General features: G+C 24.1%; 2 protein-coding genes across 7 annotated transcripts in view; one reads left to right on the top strand and one right to left on the bottom strand.

Moving 5' to 3' along the window:
• The window catches only part of LOC127280859 (kinesin-like protein KIF13B), an 85,746-nt gene extending 63,582 nt beyond the window's left edge, over positions 1 to 22,164 (bottom strand). For 4 of the 5 annotated variants that reach the window (XM_051304161.1, XM_051304163.1, XM_051304162.1 and 1 more), the window contains exons 1-2: positions 21,825 to 22,164; positions 8,073 to 8,160 (exon numbers count right to left, since the gene is read on the bottom strand). In XM_051304161.1, the coding sequence (XP_051160118.1) occupies positions 8,073 to 8,160; positions 21,825 to 21,879 (143 nt within the window). In that variant the 5' untranslated portion in view covers positions 21,880 to 22,164. The remainder of the gene's footprint in view (positions 1 to 8,072; positions 8,161 to 21,824) is intronic. The other variant, XM_051304165.1, reaches the window with a different exon arrangement.
• Positions 10,856 to 25,771, top strand: part of LOC127280860 (uncharacterized) — a 147,274-nt gene continuing 132,358 nt past the window's right edge. Inside the window, exon 1 of one of the 2 annotated variants that reach the window (XM_051304168.1) lies at positions 10,856 to 11,067. The gene's annotated coding sequence lies outside the window, so the exon portion shown is untranslated. Of the gene's footprint in view, positions 11,068 to 25,232; positions 25,577 to 25,771 lie in introns of those variants that run through there. The other variant, XM_051304167.1, reaches the window with a different exon arrangement.

Raw genomic sequence — 25,771 nt, 5'->3', positions numbered from 1 at the left:
GCAGCTATCCTAACGCTTTAAACGGGCTATTTACTCAGCTTCATAAAGCGTAGGATTTTCGACTGGGTACTAAATAAAAATCATAGTAACATTTTGAATTAGTATCCCATTTTTCTCTAATTCAGATTCAGAGAGTAAAATTTAATTATGTTTATTCAAGTAATATTTGTCTAAGTAATTCAACAAGGATTTTAATCACTCAACTAGTCACATATGCTGTTAAATGATAATTTTTCTAAATCAAAGTTGGTTCAAATAAAAATTCTGTTTCATGAATATTCGATTGAATAAAAGTTTTGTTAAATAGAAATATTGAATGAAAAATCGGTGCAATATAGAATATGCCATATAAAAAAAAAATTCATTAAATTTTATTAAATAAAAATTCTACGGTGTGAAAATTTGGTTTAATATTAAATTAATTCTAACTTATATAATTCGATTAAATAGAAATCCGTCACATGATTTTAATGGAATTTCACTGACTGACATTTAGAGAAATATCACCTGATTCAGTTTTATTTTGAAAACTATTTTTTATATCTATTTTTTTCCCTAATTTTTGCTACATTTATTTTTAAAAAAATAAATCTTATATTCATTTTCTAATATAATTTCTGCAATTTTCCCACATTATGAAAAGTATCGAGAAAAATAGAAAATTGAAATAAAACGAGAAATATATAAAAACGATTAATAGAATATACGAAAATAAACACCGAGGTATATAGAGAATTTATCCTGGGTTTCTCTCCTGGAATAAAGTAAACGAACTGAATTCCGTCCTCGACCTGGAAAATCTCCAGTTTCCCTTTGCTTTCTCACGTTTTTCTTTTTTTTAACATTTGTAAAAACGAAAGTAGCTGCTGAAATACACGAAAAGTAGTTGTTTTTTTTTTTACTTCTTTTCTCCCTTTTTCTTTTTGTAAGCTCCGCATAAAAGAATTTTTTTTTTTTCAATATAAATGTCACATTACAGATAAAATAAAAAAAATTACCTATTTCTGTATTTTATATAAAAAAATAAAAATATATAAAACAAATTTGAGTATATTAAAAATAAATAAAAAAAAATTTCTTCAAATTTCTATTGTTTTATTTCTGCATTTAATTTTAATCTCCCTCGAGAGAGTGTTTGCAATTTTTTTTTTTGTTATTCAATATAAAAGCACATTTTTCAGCGCAATATTGACAATCCACTGTCGAGATATATTTTACGAGGCCACGAACTCTGTTGTGCATCTAAAACAAGTCGCTCTTTTTATGTATTTATGGTGGTGAATTTCTCTCACCGTTTACGATCAACAATTAAAAAAAAAATTTTTTTTGTTTGATAAAATTTTTTTGGTAATTTTTATGTAAAAAAATTTTGCATCTACAATTTTGAAAAAATAATTTTTATTTCGTTGATGATAAAAACATTTAGTTTACCATCGTAACCATACAATAATTCTCTGCAGAATAAAAGTAGAAAAAAAAGTGACAGCGAAAAAAAAGAGGAGTAAGCTAAGAAGTACAAGAAGCTCAGTTGACTTGCAATATGACTCACAAAGCCGTCATACATTAAAGATACCTTGGAAACATCATATATACGCAGACGAAACAACTTTAAACTTGTGAAAGATTATTATGAAGCGAGATTTTTGCAAATATATGCACAATTTTTTTTTTATTTCTTAATATACTATAATTCACGTAAAAACTGTCCTAATGCAAGATTGTGGAAGATTGTTATTTTTAAGAATAATAATTCCTTTTTCTTCCATAGAAAATACAAAAATATACACTTAAAAAAAAAAGAATTCTTATTTTAAATATAGAGATCTGTTTGAACAATTTTGTTTAATTTTAACACGGTTTGTAAGTTTTATCTTAATATATGGAAAATATCTAAAACTTTAATTTAAAAATATTATTTGTTTGAATGGAAAAAATAATAAATTTGATATTTAAACTTAAGGTTTAGATTAGAATGGGTACATGTAAATTTCCATTGGAATTCCAGTAGAACGTCCGAAATATACCATATCTTTATATTCTTTATACGCACCTGTCTCACCCTACTTTTCTCTATTCTAGTTCCCCGCCCTGTATCGGAAAAAAGCTACCATTCCCTGTAAAGTTTCACAATTCAGATGTTTCACTGAGTATTTTATATTTATTGTCATTAAGATTTTGCCATGATTCTTAACCTAAAAAATTATTTTTCGTGTATCGTTTGTGTGAAAATTGTGTCTTTGAATATATTTTTCGAGTAGTTCAATACTCACACAGCACCGAAAGTTTCCTAAACCTGTATTAAAGCTGTATGTGCCAACTTGGAAAAATTTAGTGTCAAAGCTTAATACAGGTTGTGTAAATGTGTAAATGTCTGCACTTGAGTAAACGTTTTGCGTAAAAGTTGCCTGAAGATTTAAATTAAATCTTCGGTAAAGGTTTAGCTTAAAAGTTGCCTGATAATTTAAATTAAATCTTCGATCCGTAAAGGTTTATCGTAAAATTTGCTTGAAAATTTAAATTAAATCTTTGTTAAATGTTTAGTACAAAAATTGAATAAAGAAAATATATTTATTATTTAAAAATTATGTATTTTGTTAAATTTTTGTTAAATTTAACAAAAATGGTTAAATTAAAATTAAATTATTAAATTTAACAAAAATTTAACAAAAATTTAACAAAGATTTAATTTAAATTTTCAAGCAAATTTTACAATAAACCTTTACGAAAGATTTAATTTAAATTTTTAGGCAACTTTTACGCTAAACCTTTACCGAAGATTTAATTTAAATCTTCAGGCAACTTTTAAGCTAAACCTTTACCGAAGATTTAATTTAAATCTTCAGGCAACTTTTAAGCTAAACCTTTACCGAAGATTTAATTTAAATCTTCAGGCAACTTTTACGCTAAACGTTTACTCAAGTGCAGACATTTACAATAAATTTATACAACCTGTATTATGAGAATAATTTTGACATCAGAAAAAGGATTAGATCAACCAAAGAATTTAATTAAAATTAAATGTGTGACTGTATAGCAAAGATATATACTAAGCTTGAAATAAACAAAATATAGCTAAACTAAAATTATCGTTTTTTCAGTGTAGAAATTAAGTAAATATAACTTTAAAAATATACAAACAATAATACAATATTATAAAATAAATGTTTGCATTTTTATACGCAAAATCCATCTGATGCATAAAAAAATGTGTGCAAAATTGAAAAAAAAATCCATTTAAATTATTTTCTCCAAAGTTATAAAATTTCCATATATACAAAGTTTGAACAATTGTTATTAGGTGAAAAAATCATTCAACTTTAATTTTATATTAAAAAAGAAAAATTCATAAAAGTTAGTTCAACTAATAAAAAAGCTTTTATGAACTTTTGTGAAATAAACGATATTTTCCATCAGTATATGTTTTTAGATATCTTAAAGTACTTCTTATCTATTGTGAAAACGACACATCCATTATACGCTTTTCCTCAACAATATATATAAGTATTTATTCCAAAATATCCCAATCCTCTATACTATTTATAGATAAACGTGTCAGACTTGTTCGATCCCATGGTACCTTAAATTTCCCCCGCAAAGTTTTTAACGGTCACAACAAGAAATACTAGAAATATCTACTCAAACTTTTTTCCAAACTCAAATTTATTTATTTTTTTTTTTAATAATCAATTCGTTAAGTATTCTAATATTATTTAATTTTTTTAATTCAGTTATTTAAAAAATTTACTTTTAAAAATTGAAATTTTAATTGTTTTAAAAAGTTCAATTGTTTTAGAATTAATTATGTATTGTACAATATTATTGCATTTTATATATTATATTTTAATTAAATTTTTTTTAATTTTCATTAGTAACATTTTAATTTTTCCCATAAATTCAAATGGAAATATTTTTTAAATCTCGTTAAAAAAGCTATTTCCATTTAATCCACGGTATTCCAATTTTCTCCATCTTCCTCAATATATATGTATTATCTATATATACTATATACACGCAGCTAAAGTAATATTAAATACCGAGAAAATATTGTCCTTTCACATCAGAATTTTTGCCAATTTATATTAAATAAGTTGCGATAAATTTTTATAACCTTTTTATTTTTAGTTTGTTCCCCTTCAAGTAATGCGCGAGCAATTATTGCGATAATAGAACTAATTTAAGAGTTTTATATTATATTTCTCATATTAAAAGTCATTTAAGTATAATGCTTATCAAATTCCAGCCATTGATATTGAATTCCTATCACATCTCGTTTAACGTTAGCTGCATATAAATAATTCACTATAAATTTTTTTTCTCAATATTTTTACCACTTGAAAAAAAAATTGTTAAATTTTCATTTAATGAAAATAAAAGTTTATTGACGATAATAATAAAAATAATTTTTCAGTCTTTAAAATTTGAAAACTTATTTCAAAAATTTAATTTAATTTTAACCAAAAAAATAATTTTCCAAACTTTTAAAAAAATTTCCGGGACGCATGATTATGTTTTAAAACACTTATTAGTTAGAATTTTCATTTTATGGAATTTCATTTGTCATAATTATTTTTGAGCCGAATTTTTATTTGTTCGAATTATTATTTGATATAATTTCCATATAACCGATTTTTCATACTACAGAATTTTTACTTAACCGAAAAATCATTTAACAGAATTTCTAATTGATAGAATTTTCATTTATCCGAAACTGCAAATGGCCGAACAAACAATCGATAGAAAGATTTCGGCGCAATTTTTAAAATCAACCAATCACAATTTTATGGATAATTTTTGATTGGTTGATTTTAAAAATCGCGCCGAAATCTTTCTGTCGATTGTTTGTTCGGGCATTTGCAATTTCGGACAAATGAAAATTCTTTCAATTAGAAATTCTGTTAAATAATTTTTCGGTTAAGTAAAAATTCTGTAGTATGAAAAATCGGTTATATGGAAATTATATCAAATAATAATTCAAACAAATGAAAATTCATTTGAAAGAAAATTCTATGCAATAAAATTCTGCCCAATAAAAATTCTGTGAAGTGAATTTTTGGTTATATAAAAATTCAGTAATATAGAAAATCGTTTTGATGAAAATTCTGCAAAATACTAATTCAAACAAATAAAAATTCGTCTCAAAAATAATTAGAACAAATAAAATTCCATAAAATGAAAAATCTAACTAATGATTTTTAGAACATAATCGCTTCACAAATTCCCATAATATTAACCAATGTAAAAATAAAATATTGGAGAATAAAAGTGAAGAAAATGTAGGTCAAGAATTAAAAATTCTTCACTACAACTGAAAGAAAATAATAATAAAAAAAAAAACATACACGGTACTTGTTGAAATAAAATTAAAATTATTTGTAAGCCACAGTGTGAATAAATATAAAATCGCATCAGTAATTTAAAGTATTTTTTATAATATATTATTTATGAGAAGCTATTAAAAAAGTTCAGGTAAACTCTTAATTAATTATACGGTGTAATTAATACTGATTATCGCGCTTCATGAAATTCAAATTGCCCATCGACCGTATTAACCCTTTAATGATCATTATTATAAGTAAAAGATCTTGTTGATTTAATATCAAAGGCAAAGCGAATAAATTTTTTTTTCTTTTTTTTTTTGAATGCATCAGAGGCAAAAAATTATATTTAAAAAAAAAATGTCAAAAAATTTTAAATCTTCTTTTTCACCACATAAAAAAAAGAAAAAAACAAATGTAAAGTTTGAGTTCATTGTATTGTGTCAGGTGTGACGTCACAGATCAATAGACTCGTCACAAGAGAATCGAATATTCGAACTAACCTTCGTCGGATTCGATTAGAAACCAAATTACTGAATAATTAATTTGCCATTCAGGGTCATTCATGTCTCATCAAGTTTTCGATAAGTTCCTTCGGGAATTGAAAATCAACTTGCCTTTGCAGGTATATATATATATGTATATAAATTCATATTAAATTCATTGCGCACGCGTATCACATTCTTACTAGACTATATTTTAATTCATTCGGATAATAAAAAGTATACGAAAATATTTTTCTTTAAAAAAAATATAAAGATATATGAGAAATAATATATAAATACTAAATAAATTATATAAAAAAAAAAAATGAAATTTATTTTTATTTTACCAACATTTATTTTTTCACTCAATTTACCAAGAAAATTGTTTTTTTTTTTAGTGAACCAAAAGACAAATAATAAATAAATAATAAATTTACTTTTTTTTACAAAACTAAAATTTTATATATTTTATTGTTTTTTTTTTAAATATATTTTTTTATCCTTTTTTCTAAAGAAATATAAAATTAAAATATATATTTTTTTAATTTATTTATATTTATTGTACCTATAAAAAAAACTTTATAGGGTCAGTTGGGGTAAATGGGGACAAAATCGCTATTTTTCACAAATTACGTAAGTTTCTTCCTTTAAAAGGTAATATTTGCGGGTTTATTTTTTTTTTTAAGTTGTTATTTACGTTCCCAGGATTAATTTTATGCAGCAGAAAAAAATTTAGATAAGCTTTAAACGCATGAAACTGACTGTCCCCTTCTACCCTAAAATTTAGAAAATTTCATAAAATTTGGGGTAAATGGGGACAGCATAGTTTCTAAGAAAGTTTTAAGAAAAAAGTTTTCTTAAGTATATTACTGTATTAAGGGATGAAAAAACTTGAAAAAAAATTTGTAGTAGATATATAATAGTTGAACCAATTAAAATTTTTTTATTTTTTTTTTATTTCAGTATTTTGTCTCGCATTTGAAAAAAACAGACTTAAAAATCATACCAAATTTTTTTCTTATTCCTTATGACTCCCATAACAGAAATTCACTTGAATTTTTGATTTTTTTTAATTTGGTTAATAATGACAAGCTGTCCCCATTTACCCCAAAAATTTGAAAACTCAGGGTAAATGGGGACAGCTTGTTATTATTAACCAAATTGACAAAAATCAAAAATTCAAGTGAATTTCTGTTATAAGAGTCATAAGGAATAAGAAAAAAATTTGGTATGATTTTTAAGTCCGTTTTCTTTGAAATGCGAGACAAAATACTGAAACTGTTTGACTTTGATTTTCAAGTTTTTATGCATTGAGCGATAACTTTTTTTATCTTGCTGCCAATTGTCAAGATAAAAGCTTGGCAATACTCAAAACCTCTTGCAGGTGATCTGAGGTTAAAATATTGACGTTGAACTTAATTTTAAAATTGAAAATTAAGCTCCAAAACCTCTTGTCCCCATTTACCCCAACTGACCCTATTTATTCTCAATATTTAGTTTATTCTTCCACAATTATTTAATAAATTAATTTTTCGATTTTTTGGAAGTCGTAAAGATAAAAGAAAAAAAAATTTTTCACTTTTCAGGTAAAAATTTATTTTTTAATTTTTTGTTTAATATTATAATTTTGATTTTAAATTTGTGTTGTATTTATTTGAATATATTTTTTATTAAAGTGACCTGATGATGGTAGCGAACCAGACAAAAAAAACCAATTCAAAAAAGTGAAAGATTGTTTTTTCTTTTATCTTTACGTCTTCCAAAAAATCGAAAAATTAATTTATTATATATATATATATATTTATTCTCATTATTTTATTGATTCCATTTTGTATACAATTTGAAGTTATTATTAAATTTTATTATCAATTAATGAATTTTGGATTTTCACGAGTTTTTAAAAATTTTAAGCTTTGTGATTTAATTTCTCCATACTTTCAATATTATAGTTTCACGATTAAATTATCATTTATAAATAAATAATAATTAAATAATATAAATAAATAAAAATAAATAAATTTAAATATTTTTTTGTTGTTTTTTGAGAGGGCATTAATTTAACGCAGAAAAATATAACATGGCTCATCAGAACTTCAGAAAAAACAAAGTTTTTGTATTATGTAATTGTCATAACTCTAAATGTGGAAAAAACACGTATTTTTCATTATGCATTAAAAACATAACGTGTTGATCTTTACTTTAAAATTAATATTTCTATGTATAATAATAATTATTATTAACTTAGTAGAAGATAAACTATTAACTAACTTACCGATCTATTTTGTCCATTGTTATCGGGTGTTGTAGAACAGTTTGCTGGCCAGACATTTCGACGACGCATTGTGTCCCAAGTTCGAGTTCTAAAATAAGAAAAAAATCGTTACTAAAATCGTCATCAATTATTTTTAATTGAAAATTTACTTTTTTTTCTTCGATTAATGTTTCAAAAATAATTGCATTTTTTTTTATTAAAACTGTAAAAAAAAAGAAGAAAAAATCCAATTTACTTTTATTATTAAATTTTACACTTAAATTTAATAATAATTTGACAAAAAATAAATAAATTTTTAATTAAAATTGTAAAAAAAATTCAATTTAATTTAATTATTAGCTAAAATTATTTTTAAATTTAATAATTTTACAAAAATTAAACAAATTTTTTTATTAATACTGTAAAAAAAAATATGTCCCTGAACGTTTAAATGAACAAAAAAATTTGTTTACTATTTTTTAACTTAAAATTTTATTATGAAATATTGCTTTCTGTATCCAAAAATAATTGGATAATCTATTAAATCTTTAAAATTTTTATTTTTCATTGCAGTAGTAATTTTTAATAAATTTATAGACCAAAAAAAATTTTCGCTTATTTGAAAGTTTAGAACTTCAGGCAAATAATTTTTAATTAACAAAAAAAAAGAAAAAAATTGGAATTAAAACTGTAAAAAATGAAAAATTCAAACTAATTTAATTATTAGCTAAAATTATAATTAAATTTAATAATTTTACAAAAATTGAACAAATTTTTTTTTTAAACTGTAAAAAAAAAGAAAAAAAAACTACCAAAATATTGATATAAAGAAAACAATAATAAAGAAAATAAATATTATTATAAATTAAATTATAAATAAAAATACTAATTATTATTAATTTATTTTTTCTTTTAATTTAAAATTTACTTTCTCTCCTTTAATTAATTTTATAAAAATTGAACAAATTTTTTTTCATTCAAAACAAAATGAAAAAAAGGAAGCAAAATTTATTTTTTATTTATTTATTTCAATATTTTACGGACAAGTAAAATTGTCCTTAACAAAAAAAACCTTAAAATATAACGAAGCTGAAGTACGCAACGTTTATGATAAACGATTTTTAAAGAAATAAATTTTTAAAATGAAAAATTTCTATAATTTTTTGCCTAAAAAATATTTCTTGTAGTTTTCATTAATCAACAAATTATAAAAAAATATTTTTTAGGCAAAAAATTATAGAATTTTTCATTTTAAAAAATTATTTCTTTAAAAATCGTTTATCATAAACGTTGCGTACTTCAGCTTCGTAAAATATACAATAATATTGATAAAGAAAACAGAATAAAAAAAAAATAAATATTATAAATCAAATTATAAATAAAGAAATTAATTATTGACACAATTCTTTACGAGGTAATAAAAAAAAGTTTAAAATTGAAATAAAAATAGAAAATCTATTTTTATCATTTTATGATACAGGGAGCAATTTTTATTATACTATATGCGGATCATAGTAGAAAGTACGTGACTTGCGATAAGATGGATAGGCGGTCCCTATAGTAACTCGTTCATTGAACTTGAACTATAAAGTTCTCTCTAATCGACTCAAGACATGAGTCGAAGTTCAAAAAGTCCAAAAAAAAAAAACCTCTGTGTAGGAATATACACCCACATTTGAAATAAAACCTTGAAAATAAATTAATGTCATTTCACATGCGAGAGACACTCAGGTATTTAATAGACACAAAGTTATTATGGTGCGTTAATGGATGTTAACAACGCGTGACAATAAAAACAGTTCATTATATTATATATATATAATGAAAGAAGTGATTGAATTACGGTTTTATTAATATTCAAAGTGTAACATACTCGTGAGCACGTAATTGTATTATACATGCGTATGGCATACTAAATAAGGATTAATGCATTCCTATGTAATACATTACAATGAGTTGTCTGTTACACCAATATTTTGTATATATATCTATCTCCATTCACGAGAGAGATTCTCAATACTTTTTATTTTCGAAATTATGCCTCAATATTTACTGACTATATTTTTTCAAAACAAATTTTATTTTCAATGTTTAATGGCTTTTAGCAAATTTTATTTTTTCATTCACGGAAAAGAAATTTGATAAATTCTAAATAGAATATAAACAAAAACGCAATCGAATACTTAAATGACTTACCTTTCCATCTTTTGATTTTTCAAAACAATGACCTTCAAAAATTATAGACAGATTCTTCTTATCAAAATACTTTCAATGGAATTACTTTTTTTTTTTGTAAACAAAGAACAAACTTTCAATAATTTTTCTTTCCTTTCTTGCCAACACAAAAATAACGACTAATGTCAGTCACATTTTCCCAAGAGTTAAAAGTAAGGAAAATTTAATTGGTTGGCTACAAGAGTAAAAAAAATTTGCGATTAGAATTGACCAATCAAATTTTTTGCTTTTGATACAGTTGTTTTAAATTAAACTAAAAATCTTTTTCTTTGTTTTCCGCGTTTATAATATTTCGAAAAAGTAGCAGTGCGATAAATATCGTAAGTCAAAAGTTTAACATTTTATTGATTCTATTTTTGTTGGTCAACAAACTTCCAAAAAATGAAAGCAAGGAAGTTTATGTTCTCAGGTTGTTCCGCGTTTCTAATTGGCTTATAATCTTATCAGAATTATTACTAACCAATCAGAAGAGCAACAATCTAAAATAGTATAATTATTGTGCAATGAATTAAACTTAAAAAGCGGAAACATAACCTATAATTTTCTTATTTTGTGGTTTTGTGCAAAAATGTCACTTCTAAAAAGTCTATTACAGTGAAAAAAAAACTTCGTTTCTATCATTTTTCCAATTGATCTAAGAGTTGAATTGAATATTTTCATGATTCTTATGAAGGGGAACGTTTTTAAAGCGAATTTCAACAATGAAACTTGGACCTGGAAATTTTTTATTACAAGAAATTAGCTATATACTGAATTGTGGGAGATTAAAATATTCTAACAGGTTAGTATGATCATATTCAATATATTCAAACTTGGAAATGAGTACATTAGAGAACCAATATCTAAAGTTCTAAATACAAATACTCTTTTGTAGCAAGTTCTTTGTATGCCACAAACACCTGCTACTGTACTCTCAAACTTCTGTTTATTTAAAACACATATATACACACACACATTCCGCTTCGTACTTCCGTTTTTGATAAAGTTTCTGTATTCATAATGTAAAATTAAGTTAAACTTTTTGAAATTACGTGTCACTAATTAAATTATTAAATTTTAATCTACATATATAAATAGAGACATTCAAATTAATTAAACATTAAAAATTTGTTTTATTAATTTAAGGCGACGCTCCGCTGAAATTTCAACCTTTCGAAATAACATTCAACCCCTTAATAACATTAATTTCGATGAGTTGAAATTTCACCTGTCCCTCCACTTAATTAAACATTAATAATTTGTTTTATTAATTTAATAAAAAAATAATTTATCAATGACAAATGATTGTTGAATTATCAATAAGAATAAATATATAATTAAATATTAATAAATACTAATTAAAAATTTTTTTTTTCTCCAATTGTTCTCACAATTCATTGATTATTTTTCAAAATGATAAAAAAAAAGTCATTGATTGCTTTATATATTTAACGTTTTTTAAATGTTTATCTAATGACAGAAGATGATTATTTTTAAAACCTATTATTGATAATTTATTTTCGTGATCAATTTGAATATAATAAATGCATTCATAGAATTTTGAGTGTTTGACAAAAATATGTGGGCGTCCGCATGAAAATGGTTCCTCTCACTTTGGCACTATTAAACTTATCTATATGGGAAAATTTCTGGATAGATTTGGAAAATTTTTAAAAGTTTTTCGAACCCTTTAGAGATAAAAAAAAACCGCACGATGCTGAAGTTCACAACGTTTATGATCAACGTTTTTTAAAGAAATAATTTTTTTTAAATAAAAAAATTCTATTAAATTTTTGTCTAAATGATATTTTTTTGAAATGTTTATTGATCAAAAAATTATTTTAAAAAAAACATTTATTTAGATTTCAGAATCGTATTGCCTTAAATAGTTTAATTTATATGAATCAATAAAATAAAATTGTTGAGTGAAATAATTTTTATTATAAGTATTAAAATATCAAACATATTTCAGTAAAATACATAAATTAATTATTATTTGAAGAAACTTATTGTTTTTTGGACCTTTATATCAATAAATATTATACTACCAAATTTCACTTAAGTTTATAATTTATATTTTATATTCTCTAAATTTGGTTATGACATTTTTTACATCAATGATTGAAGTTTAAAATTAGGGTAAATTTAATTTTTGATAAATTAAAACTTAAATCAATAAAAATTTGGATAATGGGTCAAACCATTATATTTCAACTAAAGTGGTCGCTGACTAATTTTTAAAAATTATAATACTTTGCAGGAATGATTTTGAAGTTATCAAGATCACGAAATGAAAAGAATTTTATTAAAAATTTAAATATTTATTGTAAAATATGAATTTAAAGTATATGAGGTGCTAAAAACTGTCAATCTTTTAGCCATTAGAAAATATGCAAAAAAACATAGAATTTACCATAAAAATAAAAAAAAAATTATTGGAATTTACTAAGAATGAATAAATTTATCATTATCAATTGATATAATTATTTAAAGATGTGAAGTAATATATAAAATATGATTTCCAAGTGCACCTGTCAAATAACCTAATTTTGCGATTTTTATTCATTAATTATAAAAAATAGAAAACATTAAATTAAATAAAAACTTACCAAATATGAAGTTCTTGCCATAAACTTTTAGAATTTCTTTGCACTTTTCTTCTTTTCTATTCATAAGTATGAAAAATTTAAAAAATAAAATAGCTACTTTGTCTATTTTCACTATTTTTGAAAGTCAATAACTTTCTTGGAGAAAAATGAAAAAATATGGGGTTTCGAAAATTATTTAAATACACACTACATATACATTCACTGAAAATTTCGCATTGGTCCCGAAGCTATTTTCGAAGATAAAGTAAATTAAAAATTTCGTATTTTTTAGGCTATATTAACATGGGTTTTAAAGGTATTAAATCAATGTGAAGTTTGTCGTCACCAGTGAACCACCTTCACATTGATTTAAAATCCATGTCCATATAGCCTAAAAAATACGAAATTTTTAATTTACTTTATCTTCGAAAATAGCTTCGGGACCAATGCGAAATTTTCAGTGAATGTATATGTAGTGTGTATTTAAATAATTTTCGAAACCCCATATTTTTTCATTTTTCTCCAAGAAAGTTATTGACTTTCAAAAATAGTGAAAATAGACAAAGTAGCTATTTTATTTTTTAAATTTTTCATACTTATGAATAGAAAAGAAGAAAAGTGCAAAGAAATTCTAAAAGTTTATGGCAAGAACTTCATATTTGGTAAGTTTTTATTTAATTTAATGTTTTCTATTTTTTATAATTAATGAATAAAAATCGCAAAATTAGGTTATTTGACAGGTGCACTTGGAAATCATATTTTATATATTACTTCACATCTTTAAATAATTATATCAATCTTGATAACTTCAAAATCATTCCTGCAAAGTATTATAATTTTTAAAAATTAGTCAGCGACCACTTTAGTTGAAATATAATGGTTTGACCCTAATTTCAAACTTAAGTCAATTGAAATTGGTATAAATTGTCATTCGGATAATTTGAAACTTAAATCAATTAAAATTTACCTCCATGAAGTTGGCGTCGACACTCAACGCCGAAAACTGTTTTTTAAAACGAAGCTGAAGTACGCAACGTTTATGATAAGCAATTTTTAAAGAAATAATTTTTTACAAATTAAAAATTCTATAATTTTTCGTCTAAAAAATATTTCTTGTAGTTTTCATTAATCAACAAATTTAAAAAAAATATTTTTAGGCAAAATATTATAGAATTTTTCATTTAAAAAAATTTTTTCTTTAAAAATCGTTTATCATTAACGTTGCGTACTTCAGCTTTGTTTTTTAAAGGACCAAAAATGTCAAATTTTTTTTTAAAAAGATTTTCGATCCAAATAATGCTGTGGGAAATACTATTCAAGGTATTATGTGAACCCAAAATCTTTTTAAAAATTATTTGTTATTTTTGATCCCGTGAAAAATAAATTTCAACACTGAGCGTTGACGCCAACTTCATGGAGGTTAAAATTTCGATTTAATTAATCAAAATTTAATTCAAATAAAATTTTTTATTTATTTGAATTATAATTCGGATAATTTTATATTTAAATCGATTAATTTTTAGATCGATTGAAATTTCGTTAATTTTAATTGTTGATCGATTCAATTTGCATTTGATGAAAATTTTAAATAATAAATATATTTTGCCAAAAAAAAAAAAATTAGAATTAATTGAAAGTTGGATCACTGGAAATATAAATTCTTTTCTATTCTATTCTTTTCTTTGGTACAAATAAAAAAAAACAAAAAAATTAAATTAAAATTACATTGCAATTTGGATCGATTACAGTTAGAATCGAATATAATTGAAATGAATTAAAATTTGAACAGATTCAAATTATGTTCCAAAAGTTCTGCACGTTTAAATGAACGAAATCATTATTTTGGACTATTAATTTTTTTAAAAATTACTACAGCAATGAAAAATAAAAAACTACAATTAAACATTTAAAAACTTGATTTATTTTCAGTTATACAGAAAGCAATATTTTATTATAAAATTTGAAGTTAAAAATAAATTAACCATTTTTTTATTCAGAACTTCAGGCACATGAATAAATTGGATTTTGTATTGATTAGAATAATTAGAATAAATTTAGATTAATTTCGATTAAAATCAATAAATATTTCAACTAATTTAAATTTAGATTTTTTGAAATTTTACCGAAATAATTTTTAAATTGATAAAAATTTTTGATGATTTGTGGGTTCTTTTTTTTAAAAAAAAATAATTCAATTACGAAAACTGTATAATTCGAAATGTAAAATTCTATAGAATATTTTTAATAAAAAAAAATTGAATTTTTTTTTCAAAATCGGAAAATTTGCGATTATCTTGTAAACTAAAAACCAACAAAGTGGGCCCTTTTAAATGGAAACGCTCACATTTATATTTTTTATAAAAAAAAATTTTTTTTTAATTTTTTAATTTTCACTGATTAAAAAATACTTATTGTCAATTTTCCTCATTATGATAATTCAATATTGTACCGCGAGAGATCTTTCTGTGATCCTTGGCCCAAATGCTATAGTATGATCGAATAAATAGTCAGCGACTCTAGGAAATCAATGAATGTGACATTTGCATGAGAAAGAAAACTCTAGGCCAATGAAACTAGAAAAAAAAAAGAAAATTCGTTTTTATGAAAATCCTATGTTCATTAGAATGGAAAAGTCTACGACGACTTTCAGCATCGCTTTATTGTACATTATACTTTCATTTCTATATATTTACTAATACATATTAAAAAAAATTGAATAGACGGTGAAATCGTAATTACGTTTTTTTTTTTTTTAAATTTATATTCTCCATGTTCTTCTTCAAAGTCATGAAAAAGAAAATTATATATTGGATTTAAAAGTAAGAAAATTTTTTATTCCCAAGAACGAATAAACTTTTAAATAAATTTCAACTTCTCTTTTTTTATGAATCGAGCTAAAAATATATATCACGGTTCAATCAAGGATTTACTTCGAATAAGAGAAAAATTCATTTTCGAAATTTTTTTTTAAATAATTAAAAAAAAAGTAATTAAAAAATATTTGTTTCACTGTTTATGATAAAAGTTCAATTTTAACAAATTTTTAAATATTTTTCTTTCTTTTTTTTAATAAACTGCATTGAAAAAAAAAATTTCGTTGTTAGGTGAAATAAACGTTTTTTCCATAGCAAAATATGAACAAAAAAGCTGGGAATATTTTCCGAAAAAAAGTGAATTGTAAAAAAGGAGAAGAATCTAGAAAAAACAAAAAAAAAAGATAACTTTTGAAACGATGGCTTGCAAAAAAAATTATCAAAAGTAGAACTCTATTTATATTACTTCTTTTCTCTTTTTGTTATGATCTCGCAGTTATTCTATAGATTCTATAAAAAACTAGTGTTTACTTTCGCTCGTAATCTTTACCAAAGCGAATAAAATTAGTTCAAGAATAATTGTCAGTAGAGGTAACGAGATAGTGGAAAGTAAATTTTACGACTATAGGAAGTCGAAATTAGTGTTTAGTCTACTTACTAAGAATCTTATTTAATTCTATAGTTTTTCCCTTTGTTAAACCACAACTAATAGACAGAGCAATTGCTTTCGAAAAAAATTTTTTTAAATAAACATAAACAATAATAAATATTCTAATAAATTATAAATAAATTAAAATTAACACTAAAAAAATAAATTGCTGCAAAAATTTAAAATTCAGTCATAATAAATTAGTAAAAATGAAATAAAATTTTTTTTTCAATTAAAAAAAAAATTATATAAAATTTTTTTTAATAAAAAAAATTATATATACATTTCTTTTTAATTCTTAAATAATGGAATTTTTTTTTTGTTAATTAAATAATGTGAATAAACGAGGAAAATTGACATTATGTATTATTTTAAAAAACCGCGTAAATAAAATCGATTAACGAGAAAACATTGAACGCATTATGAAGAGTATTATAAACGAAGTTACATATATTTTGAAATCAGTTCTTTGCTCCCGATATGAGCTCATTATAAAGAATAACATTTTGATGATAATTTAACAAACATTATTAATGTATAAAAAAAATAAATTTATGCATTAAGAGATAAATTAAAAGATAATTTAATGATAAAATTAAAATTTTAAAGTGAAAGAAATATTAAAAAAAAAAATTTTAACTAATAAAATTAGATTTTATATGAATTATTTTTAATTTCATTAAATTTCTATATTTAAAAATTTTTTATCGACATTCATTTTTAAACGAAAAAAAAGAAATTAAATTATTCACTGTACTTTTAAATAGAAAACCTTATAAATTCAATTACAAGAGTTATTGAATTTCGATAAGTAAAGAAATTGATTTTTAATTTCCAATAAAATCAAATATGGAATAATATTTTTGGGAATTATAAAATTTAATTTAGTAAAAAAAATACATCAATTTTATCTAATTAATTGGTTGCAAGTTAGCTAATTAAATATCAACATAGGTTTCGAATTGACTTTGTAAAAAAAAAGTCGTTTTAGTTGCATTACATTATAAATAAAAAAGTCAATATTTTCATTTCTTAATAAATTTAATTAATTAGTATATATTTTATAACTATTATGATTAAATATTGATTATTAATTATTAATATTAAATGAATTAATTCTTTAAATAAAATAGTTCTTCAGACAAAATTTCATGTTTTATTTCAGAAAATCGAATATTGAAAAAACATTTGCAACTTCTTTTTTGTTAAAAAAAAAATCAAAGTTATGGAAATTATTTTATTCGGTAAAATTTTTTTAATTAAAAAAAATTCAATTTTTAGAAATTTTCCAAATTTTTTCTAAGCTCTATTAAAGGAATATTATTTTGAGTTAAATATTAAAAAAAAAATTCGAGCTGAAACACTACGTCAATGAAATTTATAACATTTAAAATCAATGATAAAAAATAGAAAATATTTTTCATGCGGAAAATAACATTTTTCCTTACAAATAATTTTTTTTTAATTTATTGCTCGAGAAACGTTGAAAAAATTTTTTTCGACAAAAAATTAAAATAATTTGTATAGAAAAATATTTTTTCTTCTAAATAATTAATCATAAACGTTGTAAACTTCACTGATGTACAATACTTTCAAAGATTTGAAAAAAAAATTTTTTTTTAGATCAAACATAAAAATAAATTTTCAAAAACAACTTTAATTATTCACTCGCATAATGAAAATGATCTTCAATTATTATTTTTATTCAAAATAATTAAAATTTTTAATTATTTTCAAATTTGAAATCAAATACTGAAAATGATCTACAATTATTATTATTCAAACAATTGAAATTTGATATTATTTTCAAATTTGAGATCAAATATAATGAAAATATGTAATTTCGTTTGGTAAAGTTCGCAACGTTTATCAACGATTGAAAAAAAAAATTTTTTTTCATATAGAAAATAAAGTCGATTTTTTTATTTTAACAAAATTTAATTCGTTAATAAATATTTAACTTTAAATAACTAATGTTATTAGATATTAAATTCATTTTATTATTTCTGTAATGAGAATAATTCTATAAGAATATTATCAAAAAAATTTATTTCGAATATTTCAGAATCAAACTAATTGTACGGAAAATTTACAAAATTTTATTTAAATATGACAAATTTAAAAAAAAAATCTTAAAGTTCTATTTTTATAATTTTTTTAAGTCTGATTTAAGTAATTTATTCAAATTAAAAATTTTGTCATAGTTTTCAGTTTTTTATGGTAAAAATAATTTCAGACAATACTTAATCAAGTTTTACAGATTTTTAAATAAAATTTCTTTTAAATAATAATTTTGGAAGAGTTAAAGTTGAAATTTTTTAGAAAATAATTCAATATCAAAAGATTTTGTTAATTTTCAGACAATAATTAAATTTTCACAGAACTAAAAATAATTTATCAAATAATTTTAGATAACATTTTTTAAAAGTAATTGAATATTTTCAAAGATTTACAGTTTTGATTTTTGAAATTAAATGAACTTTAAGTGATTTTTAATTTAACATTTTTGATGATTTCTGTTACTAAAAAATTTATTAGAAATTACAAACAAAAATACAATAATTTGAAAACATTTTAAGTGGAAAATGGTTTCAGATAGTTGAATTTTCGAAGAATATTATAAAAATCATTAAAAATAATTGAAATTTTTGCAAATAATTAAATTTCAAGTGATTATGAATTAAAAATTGTTGATAAGTTTATTTGATAATTTTTTTAAAATTATAAACAATTATTAAATTTCATAAAAATTATTAAAAATAATTAATTTAGTGAAGAATTTTACTTAAAAATTTGTTAAATAATGAGCCAAAAGTTTTGAACGTTCATTTGAACGTTCAAAATTTTTGGCTCATATTAAATAATTGAAATAAAGAAGATCTGCTTGGATACTAAAAAACGTATTTTGTTTAAAATTTTTTTTTAATGTAAAAAAAGGCGTAAAAGTTGCATTTTATTAAAATAAGTCGAAAAAAGTCGTATTTAAAAAAAAAAAAAAAAAGTCAAAAAAGTCGTATAATCCAAGGCCTGCATTGATCATAAACGTTGTGAACTTATGAGCCAAAAGTTTTGAACGTTCAAATGAACAAAATTTGTTTTTGCAACCTTCTTTAAGTACGAATTTTATTACAAAATATTGTTTTAAATATCTAAAAAGAAGTTATTAATTTAATATTTATTAAATTTACTGTTTTATTTTACATTGACATTATAATTTTTAATAATTTATAGATTGAAAAAATTTTTTTTGTTCATTTGAACGTTCAGAAATTTTGGCTCATGTGAACTTCACAGAGACGTAAATTATTAAATTAATAAAATAATAATTAAAATTATTTCCAAATAATCAATAAAATTTTATGACTTAATTCCAATTTTAAATAATAAAAAAAAATACTTTTGAAAAAAGTTGATTAGTCAGATTTTACATTATAAAAGACGAAATAAGGCGCATTTTTAGAAAAAAAAAAATGTTGAAAAAGTAGTACACTCCGAGGCCTGGTAACATAATTTTCTGTCAATTTAATTAGAGTAGTGATGATACGAAATGTTTCCCTTTTCATGCGCGCACGTGATTTCGCAGCGTTTAGTAAAAACTTTTTCAAGTATATAACATTCTATTTTTTTTTCTTTTTTTTTTTTTTTTTTTTAATACAAATTGTCACAATCAACACTCCAAGCGTAAAGGAAAGTTTAATAATTTTATGAAATAAAAATATGCAATCTGATTATTTCTTTTATTGCTTCATCAAGGTTCATTAAAAAAAAAAGCTCCAGAAAACATATAAGCGGTTACATAATTAGATGACGTATATACTAAAGAGTTTAAAATAATGCGAGTTTTCTGCACATCTATATAACTGCTTACATTTCTATTTAAGAGCATTATGCAATAGACTTTATAAAATTACTGAGGTGTAGTTCATCCTGGTTGAATGAACCAAACATTTTAAATCCTAATCAAAATCGGATTAAATTAAAACTATTTCTAATTTCTATCACTTTAAAGAATTTTTTTTTTTTTTTTTTTTTTTTTAAACAATTGAAAGATAAAATGTTGATAATAATTCTGAATCACTTCAATTCCTTTTAAAACGCTTACGAATTCGACATTACGCACGCATGCACACACAGTTATTAACATTAGTGAGAAATAAATTCTTTAAAGATTAAATTTAAACATCTTGATGAGGTTGAAAATAGTGATTAATTGCAAAAATGTTTAAAAACTTATTTATCAAGAGAAACCCGGAAATAAACAACAAAGACAACATTATTTTCAAATTTAATATTCTTTACAACGTATATATTTCTTAACATCCTGTAGAAAGTATATATATGAGTATGTTGCACTTTGAGTTTGTGTTAAATTGATACGTCACTCGCATAAAGGAAAATATGTAATAATCATCACTTTATTTACTATGAGTATATGAGATTAAAAAAAAAAAAAATTACATAAAATCAAAAATTTTTTTTTTCACGAAAAGAAAATTGCATATTTTTTTTTTTTCACGAACTCGTGTATTATTATTTACTCAATGTTTATTTATTTGTGACTCATTCGTTAAAAAGGAAGGTTTTTTTAAACATTCACAATATTATAGTTTAGAGAATGGAAATTTTATATAATTATAGAAAAATCCTTAAACAATGGTAAAAAAAATTGTCTTTGTTTTAAATTATCATTATCGTAAGTAATATTTTTAAAAAGGATCTTTTAAATAAAAGTTATATAAAAAAAAAAGTTTTTAACCAAATAAGTATAAAATTTTATCAAGTGTATTTATTGATTAAAACAGCTGTGACTTATTATTTCAAATGCCTGCTGATTAAGTAATGCCGATTATTGCGAAGGAAATTAAATCAATTTAATCTTTTGGAATTGCCTTTATAATAATAAAAAAAAAACACGTGCATTTTCAATACAACAGTTCTTTAAGATTACTCAAGGTTTTCAAAGTTTCAAGGTTACACAATCTCTAAACTATTTCATTATATTCTATTTTTTTCTCGAAAAGAAGCATATTTTATAGAATAAAAAATTAATTTAGAAATTAAAAATATTTAACTTCTGTGAAACTGGTTGCCTATTGTTTCAAATACAAGAATGACAGTTAATACAAGTCATAAAGAATTGTTGATAAAAGTCAATTTTTAATTACAAAAATAATAATAATAATAATAATAAACTATTCTTTTTTGTCAAAACGTAAAACTAAGCATCTGAAATTTTTTTTTTTTAACAAAAAACATGCTATTTCAACAAAAGACGTCTCTGAATAATTTGTCAATGACAGGTCTGTATTTTGGAGCAAGTGTCAGTGTCAACAGACACAAGTGGTCCAATCCTGCAGCACTTGTCAAGTCGAAGGTCGATTTTAATGATTTATTATTAAAAATTGTATTGTAAACAATTAAGACAGCGAAGTAAAGAATTAAAAAATAATTGTTTAAAAATGTCATTGAAAAGAATTGTGTCAGTATTATGGTTTCATAGTGGATTTACCTCTTCTATTGAACGGTCGAACTCGAACAGCAACCTTTATCTTATCCGTGGCCATGTTTCACACCGGTAACGTACACTGTGTATCCCGATTGTAAAATCACAAGGTACTCCGAATGCACAATTTCGTTACTCACACGATTTTTCTAAACGCTACATTATTCTCACCCCATAACGCGAACTTCCTATCATTTAAACCACACTGTGTTCTATCGAGCTCATGACATAATTCGCCATATTGCTTAGACTGTCAGGGAGTCAGACTGCTCGTGTAACGTGAATCATGTGCTTTTTTTTTCTTCGATGACGTTCACTTTCCATCTCGTTTCTATTTTATAAACTGCTCCTTGTTCCACCCGTTTCGATTAAGTAGGTAGCAGGATTACCAACTGTTAATTATTTCTATTCTGTAGAGACCAAGGTTGAATAGTCATGCGTTATAGAGTATACTCCCAGGGTTGGGAGAGTAAAATAACTCAGGTAAGTTACGTGGTTTTTTACGGTAAAATTAGGCTGTGTCAGTTCATCGAGATATTTCGAGTTCAAGATATGACGTCAGAGGCCTGGAGGCACAACAAATAGACGACACAATGTTATTCTTATGGGGAAGAAAATTTGTTTCCACTTTCATCAATTTTATTCATACTTTAAACATGGAAAACGCTTGTTGACATATAATAAAATTAAAATGTGTGTTGATAATTAATTTTGTTATATATTTGATTCAATTGCATTGATAGATTCTCTCAATTCGTGATAAAATATAAATTTTGAGGTTAAGGGTGTTTGTTTAATGTTTACTAACTTGAAATCTTTTACTGCTGCGGTAATTCCCACTTAAAATATATATTTTATATCTTTTTTAATAACATGCATACTGGATATTGTTTAATAATGTTGTTAAAATGTAAAATGTGATTAGTAAACAAACACCCATAACCTCAAAATTTATATTTTATCACGAATTGAGAGAATCTATCAATGCAATTGAATCAAATATATAACAAAATTAATTATCAACACACATTTTAATTTTATTATATGTCAACAAGCGTTTTCCATGTTTAAAAAATGAATAAAATTGATGAAAGTGGAAACAAATTTTCTTCCCCATAAGAATAACATTGTGTCGTTTGTTTGTTGTCCCTCCAGGCTTCTGACGTCACACCTAGAATCGACTCTGACGTCACAAGTGACAGAGCCTAATACCAGATATTTTATGCTGAGAGTTTTTGACGCGAGGTAAATTATTTGAACATAACCAACAAATAATTAAAAACTGTTTCACGTGTACTCTTGTCAATAATAATTCATAAAAAATATCTGGTATTTTACCGTAAAAAAAACGTAATTTACCTGAGATATTTTATACGCGCCCAACCCTGTGTTTGTATGAAACTAATAAAGCGTTCACACCTCGGTCTGGTCAGATTTTTCAAAGAAAATGTTTAAATTTGATTGGCTTTTCCAATAGAAAATTTTTTATTCTCTTGAGTTTAAAAATGAACAACCAATAAAATTTTTGCATTTTGTTCAAAACCGAAGTGTACATGCTTTATTCAAGTGCCGTTCCATGCTGGCGAAAAGGCGCATTCAGACTTCTCGGCTGCCTGCCTGCCTGCTGTAGTTACCATGGTAACATGATAAGAGTGAGTGAAGCAGAAAATTTAAATTTTTCGTCTGTTACACTCAATCCCATTATGTTACCATGGCAACTGCAGCAGGCAAGCAGGCAGTCGAGAGGTCTGAATGCGCCTTAAAAGCGTCGACCGAAAACGTAAACCATGAGAGTGACAGAGATAGCGATATTTTTTGTCTCTTTTACTCACATAGTTTAAGGCGCAGTTCCATGACAGCTTAAAACTCCGACATAAAACCGGAAAGCATAAGAACGAAAGAGATGAACATATCTCACTATCTCTTTCGTTTTCATGCTTCCCGCTTTTACGCCGGCGTTTTAAGTTGGTTCTACAATAAATGAGTCGGACGTGAATGTGCTGACGTCACAATGTTATTCAAATGGCTGACGTCAGCACGTTCACGTACATGTCCGACGTGCTTATTGTAGAACCAACTTTACGCTGTCATGAGACGGCGCCTTTATGCCCAAATGGGACGGCACCTTTTAAATAGTTTTGTAAAGTTTGTTACATATAGTCAACCACGTAAAATACGTAGAAATTCTCGTCAACTATCGCACTCTGTTCTAGTAAAAATTTTGTGACTGTATAGTAACTTTTAATTTTAACAATAAAGTCACTAAATTTTCACTAGAGCAGACTGCGGTAGTTGACGAGAATTATGACAAATGGTGAGTGGGGGCAATGGAAACCAACCAACAATATTTAATTTTACAGTGAAAATGGAATATTTGTCATAGCCAATCAAATTCAGTGATTCTCCGTGAAAATACATCGCTTGCCGAAAACGAAGAATGTATGTAAGCACCTTAGTGTTTCCTACGTATGATATTTGAATGACGTAACATTAATAATTTGTTCAAACTTTCATGGAGCGCTTAAGGCGGTTCCAGAATAGGTGCAAAAGCCAAGTACAAGTGCAAGTCCAAATGCAAATCCCATGAGTGCAAGAGAGATAGACAGTCTACCTATTTCTTTCACACTTATGGGATTTGCACTTGCACTTGTACTTGGCTTTTGCACCTATTCTCGAACCGCCTTTACACCTTCGGCAAAAAATTTTCTTCACTTTGCATTTTCCGAAATACACTTACCTGATTGGTTGTCCACAATGAATCAGATTCTGGACAAACAATCAGGTAAGTGTATTTCGGAAAATGCAAAGTGAAGAAAATTTTTTGCCGAAGGTGTAAATGCTCCATCAATTGGTAGAATAGCATAGCGAAAATCGTTTGCAAACACAATCCATGAGATAAAAAGAACAAACATATATTTGCGTTTTTTTTTATCTCATGCATTTAAGGGTACGGACACACCTCGGTAGATAGCAAGGCTACCTATCTATCATATAATATAACGTATAAGAGTGAGAGAAATAAGAACATTTTTTATTTCTCAACGTTATATTATATAATAGATAAGGCCTAAGCAGAATAGATTCTTGAACGGGAACGCAATCGTAAACGGAAACGTAAGAATGAGTAAGAGAAGGATAACAAATATCTTTATTCTTTTCTCACTCATTCTTACGTTTCCGTTCTCGGTTGCGTTCCCGTTCAAGAATCTATTCTGCTTTGGCCTATCGTCCTTTTCTAACACACCTGTTGCCATGACAACATGTGCGTTGAAAAAGGACAAAAAAGTGTAGGCATATCTCGCCACGAGTGTACCCATCTCTGGTGAAATGGAAATTATTTTCATTATTCAAACTGTGAGCGCACCCTAAGAATCCCCATTACCTGACCCTGACATTTTTTCCTCTGAGTTGACATTCTTTGTTCTGCTTTCGTGGCTGATAAAAAGGCGGTATTCTGCTTGATAAACAAACCGGCTTTTTCGTGGAATACACCTTATAAATAACTATAAATTTTATAAATTGTGATAGATTTTAGTTCAAAACAGTTTTATTTTATAAATATTGTACACAGTCTTGATCCAATTTGTCCTTCTTAACTTTTAATCTGTGATAAATATGTGTTAACAAAAACACGAAGTAATACATATGAGGCATTTAGACAAAGTGAATTTTATTCTTTTGAAAATAAGTCGGAAAATAATAAATAGAAGAAATTGTGAACAAGAAGTAACTTTTGGAGGAACGTGTAAAAATTTTATGTAAGTTTAAGGTTATATTTACAAATTAATGCTATAACAATTTGTATAACATTGATAATATTTTTTGCATGACAAATAACCGATAAATAATTCATAAGATAAAAATATTCGTATATTAATTATGATTTAATAAATATTTTGCATAAATTTTACTAATGTAAAAATAGTTTGAATAACTGAATATTTCCATTAAAG

Source organism: Leptopilina boulardi, unplaced genomic scaffold (genome assembly GCF_019393585.1).
Source record: "Leptopilina boulardi isolate dan_hultmark-lab unplaced genomic scaffold, ZJU_Lbou_2.1 LbouV2_255, whole genome shotgun sequence".
NCBI classification, from domain to species: Eukaryota; Metazoa; Arthropoda; class Insecta; order Hymenoptera; family Figitidae; genus Leptopilina; species Leptopilina boulardi.
Note: the sequence above shows the minus strand (reverse complement) of the source record. Positions and strands in the feature narration are given on the sequence as shown.